The 19,182-nt window shown below is 40.7% G+C and overlaps 6 protein-coding genes across 16 annotated transcripts in view; 4 read left to right on the forward strand and 2 right to left on the reverse strand.

Moving 5' to 3' along the window:
• Nucleotides 1-349: 349 nt before the first annotated feature.
• On the forward strand, nt 350-3,110 carry LOC143373714 (spermine oxidase). Its single transcript, XM_076821202.1, has 8 exons — nt 350-639; nt 703-958; nt 1,174-1,387; nt 1,475-1,711; nt 1,797-1,928; nt 2,009-2,211; nt 2,298-2,418; nt 2,489-3,110. The coding sequence occupies exons 1-8, from the start codon at nt 435-437 to the stop codon at nt 2,627-2,629; spliced, it is 1,509 nt and encodes a 502-aa protein (XP_076677317.1). The 5' UTR covers nt 350-434; the 3' UTR covers nt 2,630-3,110.
• On the reverse strand, nt 2,680-9,905 carry LOC143373709 (uncharacterized). Its single transcript, XM_076821198.1, has 13 exons — nt 9,770-9,905; nt 9,479-9,645; nt 9,087-9,348; nt 6,829-7,042; nt 6,527-6,760; nt 6,294-6,425; nt 6,013-6,212; nt 5,815-5,938; nt 5,633-5,739; nt 4,514-4,692; nt 3,982-4,442; nt 3,156-3,908; nt 2,680-3,083 (listed from the first exon to the last, which is right to left on the reverse strand). The coding sequence occupies exons 2-13, from the start codon at nt 9,624-9,626 to the stop codon at nt 2,955-2,957; spliced, it is 2,943 nt and encodes a 980-aa protein (XP_076677313.1). The 5' UTR covers nt 9,627-9,645; nt 9,770-9,905; the 3' UTR covers nt 2,680-2,954.
• LOC143373718 (uncharacterized) lies at nt 7,072-9,396 on the forward strand. Of its 3 annotated transcripts, none has more exons than XR_013086515.1 (8): nt 7,072-7,510; nt 7,588-7,831; nt 7,896-8,091; nt 8,177-8,304; nt 8,385-8,567; nt 8,628-8,794; nt 8,871-9,071; nt 9,148-9,396. XR_013086515.1 is itself a non-coding variant. In XM_076821209.1 (7 exons), the coding sequence occupies exons 1-7, from the start codon at nt 7,497-7,499 to the stop codon at nt 9,001-9,003; spliced, it is 1,065 nt and encodes a 354-aa protein (XP_076677324.1). In that variant the 5' UTR covers nt 7,073-7,496; the 3' UTR covers nt 9,004-9,396. The 3 variants fall into 3 exon arrangements, 1 of the variants encoding a protein (XP_076677324.1); XR_013086514.1 differs by having other exon boundaries at nt 7,073-7,510; nt 9,170-9,396; XM_076821209.1 differs by having other exon boundaries at nt 7,073-7,510; nt 8,871-9,396.
• Nucleotides 9,906-10,145: 240 nt separating the features above from the next.
• Abs (ATP-dependent RNA helicase abstrakt) lies at nt 10,146-12,993 on the forward strand. The gene is made up of 10 exons (XM_076821201.1): nt 10,146-10,413; nt 10,479-10,752; nt 10,825-11,170; nt 11,246-11,379; nt 11,457-11,613; nt 11,687-11,849; nt 11,922-12,222; nt 12,286-12,435; nt 12,505-12,687; nt 12,774-12,993. Exons 1-10 carry the CDS (start codon nt 10,381-10,383, stop codon nt 12,908-12,910), a joined length of 1,878 nt encoding a protein of 625 aa, XP_076677316.1. The 5' UTR covers nt 10,146-10,380; the 3' UTR covers nt 12,911-12,993.
• A 77-nt stretch (nt 12,994-13,070) lies between these two features.
• On the forward strand, nt 13,071-14,657 carry LOC143373716 (uncharacterized). Of its 2 annotated transcripts, XM_076821204.1 has the most exons (5): nt 13,071-13,380; nt 13,475-13,971; nt 14,033-14,230; nt 14,313-14,451; nt 14,524-14,657. In XM_076821204.1, the coding sequence occupies exons 1-5, from the start codon at nt 13,122-13,124 to the stop codon at nt 14,574-14,576; spliced, it is 1,146 nt and encodes a 381-aa protein (XP_076677319.1). In that variant the 5' UTR covers nt 13,071-13,121; the 3' UTR covers nt 14,577-14,657. The 2 variants fall into 2 exon arrangements, with proteins under 2 accessions (XP_076677319.1, XP_076677321.1); XM_076821206.1 differs by lacking the exon at nt 14,524-14,657 and having other exon boundaries at nt 14,033-14,201; nt 14,278-14,449.
• A 55-nt stretch (nt 14,658-14,712) lies between these two features.
• Nucleotides 14,713-19,182, reverse strand: part of LOC143373708 (disintegrin and metalloproteinase domain-containing protein 10) — a 29,338-nt gene continuing 24,868 nt past the window's right edge. For 4 of the 8 annotated variants that reach the window (XM_076821194.1, XM_076821195.1, XM_076821196.1 and 1 more), the window contains one exon: nt 14,713-19,125. In XM_076821194.1, the coding sequence (XP_076677309.1) occupies nt 18,304-19,125 (822 nt within the window). In that variant the 3' untranslated portion in view covers nt 14,713-18,303. The remainder of the gene's footprint in view (nt 19,126-19,182) is intronic. The other 4 variants (XR_013086512.1, XR_013086510.1, XR_013086511.1 and 1 more) reach the window with 4 other exon arrangements.

Below are 19,182 nucleotides of genomic sequence, written 5' to 3' on the forward strand. Positions count from 1 at the left end.
CGCCTTTACATGAAATAAGGATCATAATATTCCTCCAAGTTATACTTGGATCTCGAGAGACATGGATGCACCCTTCAAGATAGATGGAGGTTTTACAAATCCGATTGTGTTATTCCCGCTCCCATTATAATTTTGTCATATAACAACCGATAGGAATTATATGAAAAAGCATGACCCTCCAACGATTGCTAGGATGAGCAGCGACCCATCAATGCAATTACATAATTAGCTGTATACCAAACAATTATCTTCCGTTATTATCTACTACATCATGCATAGCTCCAAGAGTACTACTACCAATAAATTTCTCACAAAGACAAATTGGTATACCAGCAACGGCGTAAAGTATATATAAGAGTCACCGCGTAAAACTAGATGCCCATTCTGGCAATTGATAAAAGTTAGTGTTCAGAGTTCGCTGCGGCTTGCTGAGAATGCTCTATCGCGGGACGTTCCTCCTTTGTTTGATCGCCGGGGCGATCTGCACGGAAAACACGAATTCGCCGAGGATCGTGATCGTCGGTGCTGGTGCCTCGGGTATCGCAGCTGCAGCGAAACTGCTCGAGAACGGCTTCCAGAACGTCTTGATCTTGGAAGCCGAGGATAGAATCGGCGGACGTGTGAATACGGTCCAATTCGGTAAGTTTAGCGCTCAACAATTGGAAGACATGGGCTCTTGTTTATGAATCCCTGCTTTCGCAGCCAATTATACGATCGATCTAGGCGGGCAATGGATCCACGGGGAAAAGGGAAACGTTGCGTACGAACTGGCTGCTCCTTTGAACATCACCGATCACTCGGATCCTTACCACGATGAGGTGTACACCTCGTCCGGCCAATTGGTCGATCCCGTGATAACCAATAACATCACAGCACTCTATCTCAAATATCTCGATTCGCCGGATAAGATGTGGGCCAACACCTGCAATCGTTCTGTCGGCGAATGTTTCGAAAACAAGTAGAGAGATTTCATGTTTCGTGTATCGTAACGTGGGCATCGCTTCACCAACCCGCTCAGGATAAAATATAATGTTGTAGTTGGTAAATTGAACTCTATAATAGAGTTGAATAGGGCATCGTTATCTCCTTGTCCCGAGTTCAGTCTAGAAGCGATACCGCCACGTTACAACACACTCGGCCCATTCAATTACAATATCGCATTTGCGTTGGCAGGTTGAAACCGTATTTCTCGCAATTTCCGCAACTAAACGAAACCATGCAGGAACAGTTGCTATGGCATTTCAATCTGATGCAGACGAGCCTGGACCCGGCCGATAGCTGGTACGACATATCGGCGGGAAAATATTCGGATTATGCAGTATGCGAGGGAGATCCGGCGATTAATTGGAAAGAACGCGGTTACAGCACTATTCTCGATATACTAATGGTTCTTTTACGTGCTACTACCACAAGATAATACATCCGTGTGGCAATGCCTTCGAAATATACTTAGGCTTTTCATGCTCACTTTTAGAAAAAGTTCCCAAATCCGGAAGAGGAATTGCCCGTATTAAATAACACTATCCTCGGAGCCGAAGTAACAAAGGTTGATTACTCGAACGAAGACGGTACCGTGAAGTTAACGACGCTCGACGGAAAGGAACACGTGGCCGATCACGTAATCATGACACCTTCTCTAGGTGTACTAAAGGCACAACACGAGACTTTGTTTAATCCCCCGTTGCCGGAGTCAAAAGTCAGAAACATAAAGGTGCGTTCCTTTCCATTCGACCTGCTAGTATTAACTCCACTGGCAGGATTTTCGCTTAAAACGCCTGATCAAAATTCCTCGTCAGGGTTTAGGTTTCGGGAACGCTTGTAAAGTATTCTTGGCGTTCAACGACACTTGGTTCAACGAGAAAGGGTTGAAGAACGCGGGTTTCAGCCTCTTCTGGAACGAAGCAGAGAGGAAGGAACTTGAGAGCAATGTGCGTACACTTAAGCTTTACGATAAACGTGACGATTGACAGTTTTCTAACGCGTTTCTACCCTCCCCGAACCCCCTTAGCAAAAAACGATGTGGCTACCTCATGCGATGGGATTTTACACGGTCGAACATAAGCCTCACTTGCTGTACCTATGGGTGTCCGGAAAGGGTGCGCGCCTGATGGACGACCTTACCGATGACGAGGTTTTCGATCAAACTACGCAACTGTTGCACAATTTTCTCTCAAAACATTATAACGTCAGTAGGCCGACAGCAATGATAAGGTAATCCGCGACCTTGCGGCTATCACAACCTTTCTATCCATACTTATCTTATCGTTACGAAATGCATCTGCGTGATTATCCGATAGGAGTAAATGGCATCAAAACAAACATTTCCGGGGTACGTACAGCTACAGAAGCATGGAATCGGTGAGGACGAACTCGAGCGCGGTGCAGTTATCCGAGCCGATTGTGAAAATGGAGAAGCCAGTAACTATCGTGACAGACTAGTGCAAAGAGAACAGAATCAAATGCTACATCGCGTGTTTTCCTGTTTCAGCTGATTCTGTTCGCCGGGGAGGCCACTAAAGACCTGTACTTCTCTACGGTGCACGGCGCCATCGGTGCTGGGTGGAGAGAAGCCGAGAGGCTGATAAATCTGTACCGCAAAGACGCTAGCACAAACGAACAGAATTCATAGTAAATCTCATCGTTTAAGTAAAGACGTCGCGCAATTATAACGAAGCAAGGTTTATTTAAATAGATTTTACTTACTTATAATTGTCTGTATTTACAGATGTGGTGATCGCACCGTGTGTTTCGCTTTATATAACTTTGTGATTCAGATTGTGTACTCGTGACTGGGTCAGAATCGTAGATATGATTGTATAGTATCAAATGTATGAATTTTTTGTACATTCTAGGCTAGAGCTGTGCGCAAGTGTACATAGGTGTACAAGCATACACACGTAGAAAAAATGTGTTTAGGTAGACACACGCATTCTTGGGGCTATCTAACTTCTAAGTCAACTTTTCGACACGTGATACTGTAGAAAGGTTTTTGCCTGATTCACCCCAGTGTCGTATGCCCCGTGGGTCGTTGAATAAAAGTTCTCGTGCGTTGCTTCACCGGCAAACATGATAATGGGTACATCCTAAAATAAAATAGTCTTGGTATTTGGTACCGTGTTTCGTGCATCGCTGTCTGACTTACGACAATTCCTTACCTCACTGATACGTTTCCCTGCTATTTTACCCCATATCGGTTCTGCTAGGGTGGCTGGCGTTACCCCAGTGTCATCGCATTTCGTTGAAATGTGACTGTAACTGCCTCGGATATACTTGTCTGCGTTCCATTGCGTTCGCAGACATCTTTTCACCGGAGGGATTTCGTCGAGCTTCAGGTAATACTTCAACAAATTTTCGCAATCGGTCGCAACTTGTTGCTCGCTCAATGTTTCCACGATATAAGCTCCCCGTCCACCAACCCAGCCGAGAAGCACACCCTCGTGATCCGGCAAAACGTCGAAGCCTGTGAGATCTCTGGTCCACGCAGCCAGGGATTTACTGTAAACCATTCCTAGGCCGCTTTCCTTCCAGAGGAATTGAAATCCTTTTGTATTTGTCTCCCACCAGCGAGTGCCAAATTCCAGAAAGATTTTGTTGATTAAGCCGAATCCGAGACTTTCGATCGCCTGGCTAAAGAGCGATGGTAAAGGCGGGGAAAACATTTTCTTGTAATTCTCTTTTAAATAACCGAGGGAACAGGTAATTATTATGCAGTCTGATAGAATTCGGGTGTTGTCGGACAGGGTCAAGACAAGAGGAGGATCGAGACTGCCGTCGGTAATTAGCTGCCACTCGATTGTATCCACAGAAGTGTTTAGATACAAATTCTTTGAATTTAATCCATCAGCGATAAGCTTTGTTACCGAGTTGTATCCAGCTTTGAACGAAAGATGTTCCGGACCTCCGACATACTACATATAAAGCAGATATACGCGTTACTTTGGTATCATCGAGCGTTCATCGTTTCAAATTACTTTTGGTTACCTTGAATTTCCCCCAATATTTCGTAGACATCTCTTCTAACGTAAAACAGGAATTATCGATCACGAGGAATCTAACATTCCAATCGAAAATTTCTCTTTTTATCCCTTTTATCGTCAGCGAATCGTCTTTTTGCTGCAAGTGCTTCCTCAGAGAAGTCCTCAAAACTCTACCAATATTCTCGCAGCCTGTTTCGATGTTCCTGCCCTCATAATCTTCGTAATCTTCTAAAGTGCTACGAACAACGTCGTCTATCTCTTCTACCAACGACTCGTCTGCTACGAGGCCGTTGTTACGGACAAAAATGCCTTGACCGTCTCTACACTGGACATCCGAGAGCAGGTCATTTTCATAACATAACTGCGCCAGTTGACTTTGATCGCCGTGTAAAAATTGAGCCCCGCTTTCTACACAATTTCTGTTCCACGGTACCGAACGAATTCGGCCCCCAACATCGTTCTGAGCTAAAGTAATACGGATTATCAATCGTATAATATTTTCACCTTTACACGTGACCTCGCCGAGTTTCAATTACCTTCGAGTAACAGATAATCCTTAAAGTTTGCATCTTCTAAAGTTTTAGCAGCTGCTAATCCCGCGATACCTGCACCTACTATTACCAGCCTCGTTTTTGCTATTATTTGATTTGTAGTACTCAGCATTCGTCCCATTTTATTAAAGCTGTTTATCACTTCCCTTAACCAACCACACGTTCTACGTGATTTGAATCGTGATTTTGTATTAAAATTTGACTCCCTTATGTATATTCATGAAGAATTTTCAATGCGTGTATATTACCAACATCATATAAATACAAATGACGAGTGGACAATTACAAAATAATAACAGAAATTTCGCCCGGTTAATCTTATAACACCATATATTATTTGTAAAGCTAAGCAGTACAATAACTGACAATGTATCAAGATTAATATTCATGCGTTTCGTTTATATATCCCTTATTAACTACAGAAAATATCCGTTTCAAGTTCCCTTTCCTACATGGATAAAATAATAGAAATAAACAGCACATTTGGTAAATTCACCACATTGTAAATTTTCACTTACAACCTACTATTCTTCATTTGGAATGTTATAAACATACAAAAAAAAGTGGTTCTCCTTTGCCTTAGATGTTGTAAAGCACCAAATAAGTCTATAATTTACCGTGATCCTTTATGAAGAAACATGTGGCTCTGGTTAGAGCTGTGACTTTAATCGCCTATGAAAAAGCATGCTAATCAATACCAATAGAACATAGAGTTTGGTATAAACATTGATATAAATTGGTCTTTCACTCATGTATCGTCTTCAAGATGAAGCAAATTTGAAAATAACGAAAGGAATAAATACCGAATGTATATAAATTATGTTTACTTTGAATTCCTGAGCCTAATACTGGAAAGCAAAGTGGGAATGCCTTATGATATAAAGTATTAGATAGATCAGGATGATCAAATCAATAGAATAAAGACTCTTCGAAGCCATGCACAGATCATAACAGTGAATTTACCTCAGAGTCAAATATTGTTTAATCATCCACAGAATCATTACTTGTAGATAAAAATCCTTTATCACAGCTAGGATGAGTGACCAAAAGTATTTAATACTACAACAACACTTTTGCATACCGCAACGCGGTAGTGGGATTTACCTTTGAAAATTTACTATTCTATCTGCTTCTCTGAATCCTGTTTCAACTGCCCCATGCACGGTAGAATAATAATGATCATGCGTTGCTTCTCCGGCAAAAAGAATTATCTAATAAATAAATAAGAACATGAAGAAATCTAATCCATCTTGCTGTTTGATTATTAATACATGTGAAATGCATACCGGTTTACCATCGACTGTTATAATTGGATCTGCTAAATCTTTTGCCTCCACATTTAGCTTCTCAGATGTTATGCTTCTGAAGGTATAACATCCACGGAAATGTTTATCCTTGTACCAGGATGACCTATGAATAAGAGAAGGCATGCTAGTATGTAGGAGGTAGATGTTAATAGGCAATATGATATAGTTGATGACTACCTGAGTATTTGATCAAACTTCGAGACATTGTTTGCTTTGCCGAGAAACATTTTCAACAGCAAGTACAATCCATCGGATACATTGTTATCGGAAAGGAATTCCATGTGTTTTGCATATTTACCAGAAATCCATGCACACAACACTTGTGGCTGATAGTCTACAGGAATGAATGCAAAAACATCGCACAGCCATTCAGATTCCTAAACAGCATATAATACCCTTAATATATTCCAGAAATCGGGCAGGTAATATGCAAGTCCAATTAAATAATCAAACTGTACTTGTCCGTGAGATTTAAGGAACTCTGCCTTGTCTTCTTTGGACCATATTAAGCTGAAACCAGCACAGTCTTTTTGCCACCATCTATGCGAGAATCTCAGGAAAACCTTGTTGACAGTTCCAATATTCAAACCCTAAATATTACGTTATAATTCAATTTTAAATTAAATTGCACAGTAGAATATGAAATTTAAAAATGTCAATATTACCAAATAATCTCAGACTTTTACCGTGCCTTTATTGCGTGTTGTTTTTTAGCAGGCAGAACTGGCGTGAACATTGTAGTATGCTTCTCTTTTAAAACTCCAAGGGATGGAGTAAATATGACATGAGATGCAGTGTATTCGGAACCATCCTTCGTTTTTACGATTATACTATTATTAGATGTATAATCGATATTGGTAACATCTTTATTCAATTCTACTTTCTCCATTACGGGCAATATATTCTTTGAATTGGAAACTTTTTGCTGAAAACAGTAGAGCGTAAAATATTGTGCAGTGCCACAATTATAATTAATCCCCGCATTGTACGTACACATAATAAATCAAACAGCGTTTTATAACCATAGTGTTTCCAATTAAGTACATGATCCCCTTCGCAAGTCCAATACTTTGAAATTTCCTTTGCAGAAACTTCAAACCAAGAATCACTACATTGAATAGAATTATCAAATTTCTGCATCCATGCCAACAATTGCTCTGCCCTCTCTTGTGTGGTGAACGGATTTTTTTCAAAAACTTTATAAAATCTGGAATAATTAGCCACTTAATTCGCTTGCCATATTCAATTATAATTAGTGGGCTTATTAGTTTCCGCAAACTTTACAGATTCAACGTTTCGGGTTGCTTCGGATTCTGAATTTTAGCGGTATAACGGGAACGGGACGGCGATACGCGATATGAGTCAGCAGCCTTGAAGTAAGCAGTGGTGGGGAACCTATGATACATTCGTACATTTAATGTAACTGGATTTACAACTGTAAAGTCGTAAACATACGCATGCGAGAAAGTAGGCTTTTAATCCTCTCATATAAATAATCCCTGACACCGTTAATCATACTTATATATCATGATATTGGAAATTATAAGTACACAAATATGTGCCTTTAATAATGTGATTATGGAGGATGCACTGTAGCACTGCATTCAAACGCAGATAGTATTAAAAGTATCTGTTTTCTGTTTTTACATACTGTATATAACATGTTTGCAAAAGGGTGAGAATTGCTTCTTCAACCATATCAACGTTTGAAACATGTCTATCCAAGATCAAATATTTGATATACATTTTTAGCAACGTCGATCCAGAATTGGAAAGGTTGAGACAAGAGGTTGATGGCCCGCCGAACTTAGACACTGTAGCTTTAAATATACAAAGAGCTACTGCACGAATTCATGCATCTTACTTATTTGAACATATTGGAAAACCTACATTACAGAAGTTATGCTTGTTACTGAGTTCCACTGCCACAGGAAAGACTTATAGTGGGTGGCAAGAATTTGCAGCACACATGGGCTTAACAATGGAACAAATACGTGTATGTGTATATAAAATATTACAATATTTGTCACTGAATTAAAAAGCATGACATTTTTCTATAGTGTATAGATTATGACTTCAAAGGCTTGCAAGATCCAACTTATTATGTATTGCTGACCTATGTGCAACATGTTGGAGCAACTATGGATAAGATTTTGGGTGCTTTACAAAAGATGCATCGCTTGGATGTGATCAACCAGATAAAGGACAGCATTTTTGATTTAATTAATGCAATTTCGCAAAACACTATAGTAGATGGTATTTGTATAACTATTGCAAAACGTTAGAACTGTCAACTAGCTCTGCTATAGTAACAGATATATCTTTTCTCGTGCATACACAGAATCTACCGTACTAAGGTCGAAAACAATCCCAAAAGCGCCATTAGTTTTAACTCCAATGGATGTGACGCAAGAAATACAAATGAGATCGACTGATTCTGGAATTGTTTCTCAAGATAGTTTGCAAAAGGTATCGTAGAGTGTACATGAATATCTTGAGAATTTGTTTAGAATAAAATGTATTGAAAAGTCTCGCTTGCTTTTTGGTAGACTAAACAGGTGTATGGCTGTATTGTTATGCTAACATTTGCCAACGATGGTTTAGAAACAGCGCAACACATAGCAAAAATATTTAGGTCTAAGGAGCCTAGAATTGGAGTGCTTATACTTCAAGAACAAGAAAACTATGTATATAGTAGGGCGGAAGAGTTTATAGATGATTGTTTTAAGCAGGTAAATTAATTTCATTTGCTTCTAATTAAGCGAATTAATGGATTAAGCTATTATTTGCAGGTAAATTTTATCATACCAATTTTAACACAAGGATATATGGAAAAATTAAATAATCCTAAGATGTCCATTGAAGATCAAAATAGATTGGACACAAAGTACATAAAGTACATATACTCTTTGCTACGATATGAATACGTGAGGAATCAATGCATCAATTGTCGTGTAAGGTGTGAATGCTTTGATAAAAAGTTTACTATTTCTATTAACTGCAGGTAACAGTTGTAAAACTATTTCTTTTACCAGGTGCATAGTCCCTGATAAAGAAATTTCTACAGTCATAAGAGCAAATATTCATCCAACTTTGCAAGCTTGGTTCAGGGAAAGCAGTATCGATGAATTTGTGGAGAACATTCTTTTACTAAAATACTCAAAGTAATATTTTACCACGTGTACAAACATGGAAATGAAACATCTTTTTATAACAGGAACAATATACTCTCTAATGTAAAATTTACTTACTGATTTATGAAATATTCTCCATACGACTCTGCATTGTTTATATCATCTGATATCTGTTCAGAAATATCATAATATATTTTCAGTGTCTCTACGGCTTCTATTTTTGGCAATATTTCACCTTTTGCTGTGACAAAAACGTGTCCACTGAAATCATTAAAGCATCTGGAGGAATCTAACAGTTTATGTGGAGAGGCAAGAGTGAAAACAACATTTCCACGTTCACCATGGACCCATTGTGCTCCCAATTCTACAACATTATCAGCTGAAAATATAGAAACATACCTTAAAATAAAAATAATGTCGAAACAAATATTTGTTACATCATGCCTTATATTAGAGACAAGTCCAGTTTCTTATGAAACATTTATTGCTAAAAGAATCATTTTACATACCAAATTTTACCGTGTGTATCCTGCCTCCAATTCGATCTTTCCCTTCGAGAATTTTCACATTTTCTAAACCCTTTTCTATCAATCTGGCCGCCGCAGCGATACCTGCAGCTCCGGCTCCAATAATTATTATTTTCGGTTCGTTAAACATTGTTTTCTTTTAACGTGCTCTGCGATGGAAGATTATGACAAGATGTTATTCTACCGTCAACATCCGTGTGCACAATAATTCTAAATAATCCGTGCCTTTATAGCACGAAAATGTGCTGAATAATAAATGAACTTTCAGCTAACCATATCTCATATCTCGGCCATCTGTCCATCACATTACGACTAATTTACGACATTCTAATCCTTCACAATATAACCATAATCCAATCAGATGATTGATTGTTCGGTGCAGTTCCGTGTTCAGAAAGCCTATGCTCTTACCAGTAGCGTATCATATGTACTTATATTGTCCTAACATGGCCTTAAGTTACTATCGACAGCTTATTTCATCACTGAATTTGTTTGACGTTTAGTAAAACGCACGCGAACATCATTGGAATTTAACGAGGCAATTAATTGCTTCTTAGATAACATTGCACGATTATATATGGTTTAAGTAATTGAATTATATGAAAATTCTTTTCGAAGGAGTTTCCAATATTATTTCTAAGTGATAACTGAAACAGTAACATTGTTTGTACTGCTGGAAAACACTTCCGAAATGCTAAACAATCGAAAGTGATGTAAAACATGTATTGATGAAATAAACTACCTAGTTTAGGTACAGGTTAACGTTTCGTTTCACTTCGGTGAGAAAGAGTTGTATTATCTACCATCGTTAAGAAATGTACTGATAAGTTTGTTATTTAAACCAACGCTTTTCCTGCAAAGTTTTCTTTAATAAATTCGTAACAATGGCACAAAACAAAGAGGAGTATCCGCAAAAGGTTAGTGCAGCGTAGACTATAATGTTTTGCCAGTAGTTATTATATCACTTTGTGCATATTTGTAGAAATACAGGAAACACGAAGAAAGGGCTAGGAGCCCTGTAGAAGCAGATGACAACTATGTCCCCTATGTACCAGTTAAAGAGCGCAAGAAGCATCAGTTAGCCAAGCTTGGTAAGCTCGGACAACTGAAAGATGACGCTGCTACTGGAAATATTGGGAAAAATAGTAATGAAAATGAGAAAGACGATGGGGATGATGACGATGGGCAAGTCTGGGGGAGAAAGTCTAATATTTCCCTTTTGGATCAACATACCGAGTTGAAGAAATTGGCAGAAGGTATACATATATAAATGTCTACTAAGGAATGCTATTTTCACTACCAATTAACTAATTGGTAAAATATTTCAGCTAAGAAAGAAAGCGCTATGGAGAAGCAATTGAAAGAAGAGGAGAAGATACTAGAGAGTGTAGCAGAGAATAAAGCTTTAATGGGTGTGGCGGAATTGGCAAAAGGTATTCAATACGAAGATCCAATAAAGACCAGCTGGAGGCCTCCAAGGGCAATTCTTGCGCTTGGAGAAGCGAGACACGAGAGAGTTAAAAGGAAACTCAGGATCTTGGTAGAAGGAGATGATGTACCTCCGCCATTGAAAAGTTTCAAAGAAATGAAATTCCATAGGGGGATCTTAAATGGTTTGGAACAAAAGGGCATCGTCAAACCAACACCGATCCAAGTTCAAGGGATACCTACAGTGTTAGTATACGCAGTATCAATGTGCATTTTTAATTGCTTCTTTGTAGACTAAAACAATGTGCTTGTTGTATCTAGATTGTCTGGCCGTGATATGATTGGAATTGCTTTCACAGGCAGTGGGAAAACATTAGTGTTTGTTTTACCTATCATCATGTTCTGTTTGGAACAAGAAGTGGCCATGCCATTTGTAAGAAATGAAGGCCCATATGGTACAAATAGTTTCAATATTCGCGTAAAGAAAGTGAACCGAATGAAGTATAATATCTGCCCATTTGTCTTCTTACAGGTTTGGTTATTTGTCCTTCACGAGAATTAGCGAAACAAACGTACGATATCATTCGACATTATACGAACAGTTTGCGCCAAGCAGGCTGTCCTGAAATACGCAGCTGCTTAGCAATTGGAGGTGTACCTGTATCAGAATCTTTAGAAGTCATTAACAAGTACGGAAATTGTTGGTACTTCGGTTGCTTGTTCCGCATTCTGCTATATGTATAATCTCCTGTTCTATTACAGAGGTGTACATATCATGGTAGCAACGCCTGGACGATTAATGGACATGTTGGATAAAAAGATGGTCAAACTCAGCGTATGCCGTTATCTTTGCATGGACGAAGCGGATCGTATGATCGATATGGGTTTCGAGGAAGATGTGCGAACGATTTTCTCGTTTTTTAGGGTAAACATTTCGCGATGCTCGAATCATCACTCTATGTATCATAATTATATGCCAGTTATATACTTTGTACAGGGTCAGAGGCAGACGTTACTATTTTCCGCCACCATGCCGAAGAAGATTCAAAATTTTGCTCGGTCCGCTTTAGTGAAACCTGTGACGATCAACGTCGGCCGCGCGGGTGCCGCCTCGATGAACGTAGTGCAGGAAGTTGAATATGTTAAGCAAGAGGCTAAGATCGTATATCTGTTGGAATGTCTGCAGAAGACTACACCTCCAGTACTTATATTTGCCGAGAAGAAACAGGATGTAGACGCTATTCACGAATACTTATTGCTGAAGGGCGTCGAAGCAGTGGCGATACATGGTGGAAAAGGTATGTCAGATTGCATGCAATAACAGGACATTGTTTATGAGATTTGCCGGCTTTTCTGTGTAGATCAGGAAGAGAGGTCGCGATCTGTGGAAGCTTTCCGCGAAGGTCGGAAGGACGTGTTGGTTGCAACGGACGTTGCATCTAAGGGTCTCGATTTCGCGGATGTGCAGCACGTTATAAACTACGACATGCCAGACGATGTGGAAAATTATGGTATCTTATTACTTTCATGAGTGAATTTAAGATATAACGATTAATTAAACAACACGACCTCTTATGCAGTCCACAGAATTGGAAGAACTGGTCGGTCAGGGCGAACTGGAATAGCGACAACGTTCATTAACAAAGCAAACGATGAGTCCGTGTTGCTCGATTTGAAACACTTGCTCATGGAAGCGAAACAAAAGGTCCCACCGTTCTTGTTAGAGCTTTGTTCGGAGAACGAGAAATATCTCAACTTGGGAGGTAAAATGTTTTATGCTACATCAAGCTTCGTGCACTTACTCTTGGCTCAAGTGCAGGTAATAAATTGTATTTTTATTACGCCCCAGACGAACGTGGCTGCAGTTATTGCGGTGGTCTTGGTCACAGGATCACAGAGTGTCCTAAATTGGAAGCCATACAGAACAAGCAGGCATCCAATATCGGGCGTCGTGACTATCTGGCCAGCAATGCGGCCGACTATTAAATATATCACCTTAAACAGGGATATTTTGTATATACTTTGTACCAATACTTAGTAAGAAAATATACGAACGATAAGTTACCCCACATTTAATGGCTCCGATTTTTTTCAATGCCCATGCACGATGCTCTTGTGTTTTGGCCGTCGATTTGCAGTGATGTTACATGAATAAACTGTTCGGTAAATTACGGTTTCGTTTAAACTAAATTAAACGATGATTCGGGAGAAAGATGGAACCGGGGACGAACAGTCGCAGAGAATGGAAAGAGAACGGAAAGACATCGAGATGGAATATCGGCGGCTATCGATGATAAAAAGATGTAAGAACAGCCGACACATACGTCAGATGCATATCGAGCGCAGAGAAGCATTAGAAGTGGAAAATCTTCGACGCGCCAAAGAAGCTTCCGAGGGGAGAGTTCGGCAAATTGAACGCACACAGCGATTAGCCGCAGAATTATCACACCGTAAACGTAAGGACGTGAACTACTTATATTATTATATTCCTTCATCAGCAAAGCATTATACTTTTCATTACACTAACTAGTATCAATTTAATGATAACAGACATTCAGCTGCAAGAATCTCTAAAGAAAAAGAAAGCTCAATCAATGTCAAGTTGCACGTTGGAAAAGATAGAGACCGACCTGTTGGAAATAAAGAAACGAGAAGAGGCAGAGAGCTCAAAATTTGTTGAGGATGTATGGCATTTTAGCGACGATATGGATATAGCACAGCAACAGCAGAAGAAACTAAAGTACAAGAGGGAATTGCAAAATCAGCTGATAGATAATCGTCGCAGGCGACGTGAGGAAGAGGAGGAGAAACATCGTGAACGCAAGATATTGGAGGAAGCTGGAGAAATGATAAGCAAGGAGAAAGCAGAAGCGGAGAACTCGAAGAAGAAAACTGCTCTTCTGTTGCAAGCTGAGAGGGAGGCCTTCCTGAAAGCTAGACAGTTTTGGAAGGACAAACGGAGAGAGTTTCTCAAGCAGGAGCACGATGAGATTTCGCGGATCATCGCTGACAAGGAAGCTCTGCAAAAGAAAGAAATCAAGAAGCAGGTTGAAACGAAATTAGTACGTTTGAATTGAGCTTCAGTTAAAGAATGAAATCTCGTTTCAGACTGATACCCGCGAAACGAAGGATGCTGTGGCAGAGAAGTTAGGGAAGCAGATAGAGGAAGAAAAACGGAAAAAGATGGAGCGTGAGGAAATCGTCCACGAATTGTACTTGGCAGAGAAAGAAAACAAATTCGCAAATGAAGTGGTGAAATTGGCGCAGGACAAGAAACGTATCGCAAAAGAGCTTCTACAGACCATGGTAAAGCTACCACTCCAAGTGCTGCATTATTCGTGCTTTTGTATTAGGTAAGAAGGATTTATCAGACTGTGCGAAACGATAGGTGAGGCATCGGAAAGCCGTTGCTGAGAGGAAAGCAAAAGAGGATGCGGTCGATGCGGCCTTTGCCCGATACTTAGCCGATGAACTAAGTAATTCAGAGGAACAGGAAAGGAAAAAGGACCAAGCACGTCGCGAAAAAGGCATAGCAATGAATAGCTTTCTCACTGCATGATATATAAAATATGCATTTCTTACGTTCCTTCCACTTTCAGCTATTCGATACGGAAATGAATTGAGGGAGACCATGAGGAAGAATAGAACGTAACGATGAAATGATATGTACTTCGTATGGAGGGGCCGAAGGTAATACGAACGAGACAAGTGGGAAAAGAATAAGTTGTTAATCCTTCTGATTGGTACTTGCTTGACTAAATTCTCGAGTGTCTTCAATATACCTGGAGGACTATTTCTACGTCTATTTATTGGTATACAGGTATATACAATGATGCGCGAAAGGCGTCGCTCTCGCAGTCCTCGTGGCTCTCGTTATTTGTACAAAGTCCGTGTAAAAATACAGCAGCCCCCATCTTATATTGGATATAAGTACGTGATAAGTTAACAGTCTCACCTCGGGCGTGTCCAGCATTGAAAAATCGGTCGGGAACAATCAACTGACAAGTCGTGGTCCGCCGAACGGATTTCTCTTGGCAGTCGAAGCGATTCTCGAGCGATCTTCTTCTACGTTTCACCCCCCTTCCACACACAAGTATTCTGCCAAATGCTCTCTCTTCCTTTTTCTCCTTTCTGTGTCCAAGAATCTTAAAACGAAGAAGGGGTGTGAGTAACGAAACAAGGAGCACCCGAGCGTTAGGAATTACTATAAGTACGAACGTTAATTTGTTCGGTGACTGGCTAGTCGCCGTAGTCGCTTACAAACTAACTCATCAATTAGTCGTTTCGTAATAATAATAATAATCGGATAATTATATCTACCGCTAAAAACGTTGCACGCGTGGAAACGATAACGCTCCGAAATGGATTCGCAGAACGTATTCCTGAGATCGTGGAAAAATTCTCTCACGTTTCCCCTCGAATCTCCTAGAATGATCGTCATTCGATAGATGATCGTCAACTTGAAATTGGATATGCTGTACCATTAATATTAGTAACCACTATCGTTTATACCTTAGGCTACGTGGAATCTGTATACCTTCACTCATTCAATTGCTTCTCGACGTACGGCTCTGGCCCATGGCTAGTTTTGGCGGTAAACTAAATTTTCCTATGAAAAACTTTCAAGTGTCGAGCGATAACGAGTGGATCAGGCGACATTGCCATTGGCTCAGAACCGGTGTGAAGTGTCGAAATCATTAACACAGATTGCTCTTAAAAGTAAAATCACATTTCCTTACGCAACCCATTCGCCTACGTTGATTCTATTATTTTCCTTCAACTGACGCGACTTTTACGGCAAACTTCTCTTCGGAAAGACGAAGAATAGATAACAGAACAATTTCAACCGATCGTGAGTTCTAGTCGCACCAATACGCTCAATAAGTATCGTCGATACTCATTCGAGAAAACGCTATCTAACTAATTATTTAGATAATATTAGGCCAATGGGTTAATTAAATAATAGTCGCGTGCAAATTGAACACTATTCTGATCGAGCTTCACGATCAGAGAGTCATTCGAACGCGACTCACGCGTGGCTGCTACACTTGTACATATAAATTCATGTAATAGTAAAATCACATATTCTTACGATTTAAGTACACGTACGCACGTATGTATACACTCAAGCGGATTTTTCTTTCATTTATTCGCAGCGATCGGCTATAATCTATCGTTTAAGCAGAGGTGAGCAAATAACCCGTGCTTTGAAAACTTCTTTTGCACAAGTATGGTCATCACCCGAGAAATTTGTGTGTACCCTTTGTAAATTGTCCTCCCTACGTTTCATTATGTGGCAGTATTCGTCGTAGAATCGTTACGTTTATAAATGCGCGAAAAGATATTTGCCCACCTCTATCTCCTAACGCCAAGCCCCGTAAAAGGTGAACAAATCTGGCTGTAAACTTTCCAGAGTGTTGCAATATGTCATTCTAGCTTTGCTCACTCAACACGACGATACATACAAGCGCTTTTAACACACAATTTACGCAAGCCTAGAGTACGTTTCGCGAAAGATTTTTTCTCTCCTTTTACAACGCATCGTAAGTGGTGCTAAGGAGGGATGTTTGATAAAGGATTCAGGCGTGAGAGCTTCTTGAACCTCGCGATCAAGTGGAAGTGACCTTGAGTATTCTGAAAATATATCATTTCTACGGAGTAAAGTCTCCTGAAGCGAACGAGTTAATAAAATGATTAGTAATTAGGAAAGAAGAACAGAAGGGTTTCACGCGTGGCCTGCGATCGAGAGGAACTCAAAACTGCACGCGAAAATACCTAAAGCGGTTGTGGAATGTTTCACGGACGCAACGTTTGAACGCTGTAAACTGTAACCGTATCGACTAATAGCACCACGCAGCGATGGTAAACTATTTCAGTTCAATGGACGCTTCAACAGTTCCTGGCTAACTAATGTAATTCAAGAGAACTCAGTGGAGCGCGGAATGGTAAATTCACCTCGTACCTTTCTTTATACAGTCTCAAAAATATAAATAGATCAACGTGTTTTATCATCACTTACGCACTGGAAATGCAAATAATCCGGCAAGGTTTACACCGCGATTAGGAGATGCCGGTAATAGGAACCATGAGAATAGTAGATTACAGGTCAACAGCGAGTACAGGCAAGATGTCGAGACCACGTCGAACGATCTTTTGAAACCTCGAAATCCTTGACTAATCTCAACTGTCGACTGTAATCGCGTTAGTAAATCTGTAACAGAATACCAAAGTTTCTGATTGATCAGACCGTCGAAGGGTTGAACTACATGCAGACTTCCTGTTCCATCCGTAACTATTATTGCCAGGAAAATTGAAACTTCTCTTCCGATTTGCGAGATCCCTTTTCCGAATATCAAAGAGCGGTGTACATTAATAGGCACGACACAGTGGTAGTTCTAAATATCACTCATCATCTTGAAAATACGGCAAAGAATCACGCTGCAATTGGGCACTCGCATCGATCGACTGCTGATCCCTAATATACATTACACAGGGTGCACGAAACCACTGAATACGATCTCCGAGAGGAATGAACCTCCTTAATACATCCTGCATAGAGCTGTGATCGCAAACGAATCGTAACACGTTTCTGCACGCGAAAAGCAAATCTTTTGCGCGCTTCTTTTTTATCTTCATAGGCAGTTAAGTCCGTGCTGTTACTTATTTTTGTGCCATATACGCGCACGTCGATGCACATAATTGCACGATAGTCTTTTAAAAGTGAATTTGGCCCCCTTTCTTTGGAAGAAGAAAACTTGGCTTGGATCTCGTTAAACTAGCACTGTGTGTGTATGTGTGTGTATGTATGCGCGCACGCGCGTGTAAGTTGTATGTATGGCTATCGAAGTGCATTCTTCCATAAAATGCGGATCATTATCACGATCGATTGCACCCATATACGAATAACGATTCACCAAGTGAATTATGAACGCACGACACAGGCGGTCGTATTTAATTACTAGGAAGACGTGAAAAAGAGCGGAAGCGTACGCAATACGTGTATGCCTGCTGCTCGTTACACATACCCGTAAAAAAATAAATTCCAGCACAGTAGAACGGAAGAAGCTCATTCGGGATTGCGTCAATTTTTTTTAAGAAAAGACGTCCAACAGCGATATATTCTTACTGTGATCCTTCGACATCCGATTTCACCAACAACATAGGTCTTACACTGCCGAATATTTCCTGCTCGTCGACTTCGGGGGGCAACTGTATTTGTTAGTGAAACCGAGGTCAAGCTACTGGATGGCATATAAAAATGTCCACTTCAATTCTTTTGCAAGTTCGTTGGACGGGATTTCTCAACGGATCGGGTTTGGTTTTCATCGATACTGATCCTCGCGCGATATAAAAGCCCAGGTGATTTTCGTGCACCGTGGTCACGTGTCCGAGAAGAGAAATTCGCTCTCGGACAGCAGTACCTCCAAATCCGAAGGAACGGTATGGATGTCAGAATTAGCCGGATCGGGTAAATCGCTCGCACCGTTCCCGATTCCTGTAGGCGCTATTTGCCTAGCTCTGCCGATTCTAACCCTATCCTTCTTTTTGGTTGTCCTCAGGAGCACTCCTGTCCTCGGAAGCTTCGATCTGACGTTCGCGTGGCTCGCGTTTGCTGCATGGGTGGGCACCTGGGCCACCTTGTCCGATTTTCGAAGCTTCACGCTGAATTTGAAAGGCGGCTTATAAACTACCTGCAGCTTTGCCCTCTCTTTTCGCGGGGTGGAACTCGTTTGAGGCTTCGTTTCCCTCGATTCCGCGGTTCTCCTCGAAGCAACGAATTGCCTGGCTGTTGGCAACCTGGTCCCCGCACCTGTCAACCCCACGGGAGTGGACTTGCTCTTCGGTAGACCGGTCGCGTTGGTTCTCGTTGTTTCTGGCTGGCACTGAGAAGACGCTAGTAGCCAGGAACGAACTTTGCTCTTCGGATCAGCGTTCGGCTCGGTTTCCTTCTCGGCCTGAATCGCCGAATAATCGATCACTTCCTTCTTGTGTAGCTTCTTGCGTTTCCTCTTGTCGCTATCCGCGCTGCTGGCCACGTTGTTGCCGGAACTCTGTTTATCGCGAGCTGAGAATGTCTTCTTCCGCTTGTTTTCTTGTGCCGTGGTGGTCGTAGCGTCGGTTGATCTCTTCCTGGCCAAGTCCTCGTTAGGATTAGCGGATGCCCTCTTGGCCGGTAATTGCTTCTTCTTCTTTATCGCGTCCTTTGGTAAATAGATGGATAGATAATACTGTAGTATGTAAAAATTAACGATTCAATG

The sequence above is a fragment of the Andrena cerasifolii genome, chromosome 10, assembly GCF_050908995.1.
Source record: "Andrena cerasifolii isolate SP2316 chromosome 10, iyAndCera1_principal, whole genome shotgun sequence".
NCBI lineage: Eukaryota > Metazoa > Arthropoda > Insecta > Hymenoptera > Andrenidae > Andrena > Andrena cerasifolii.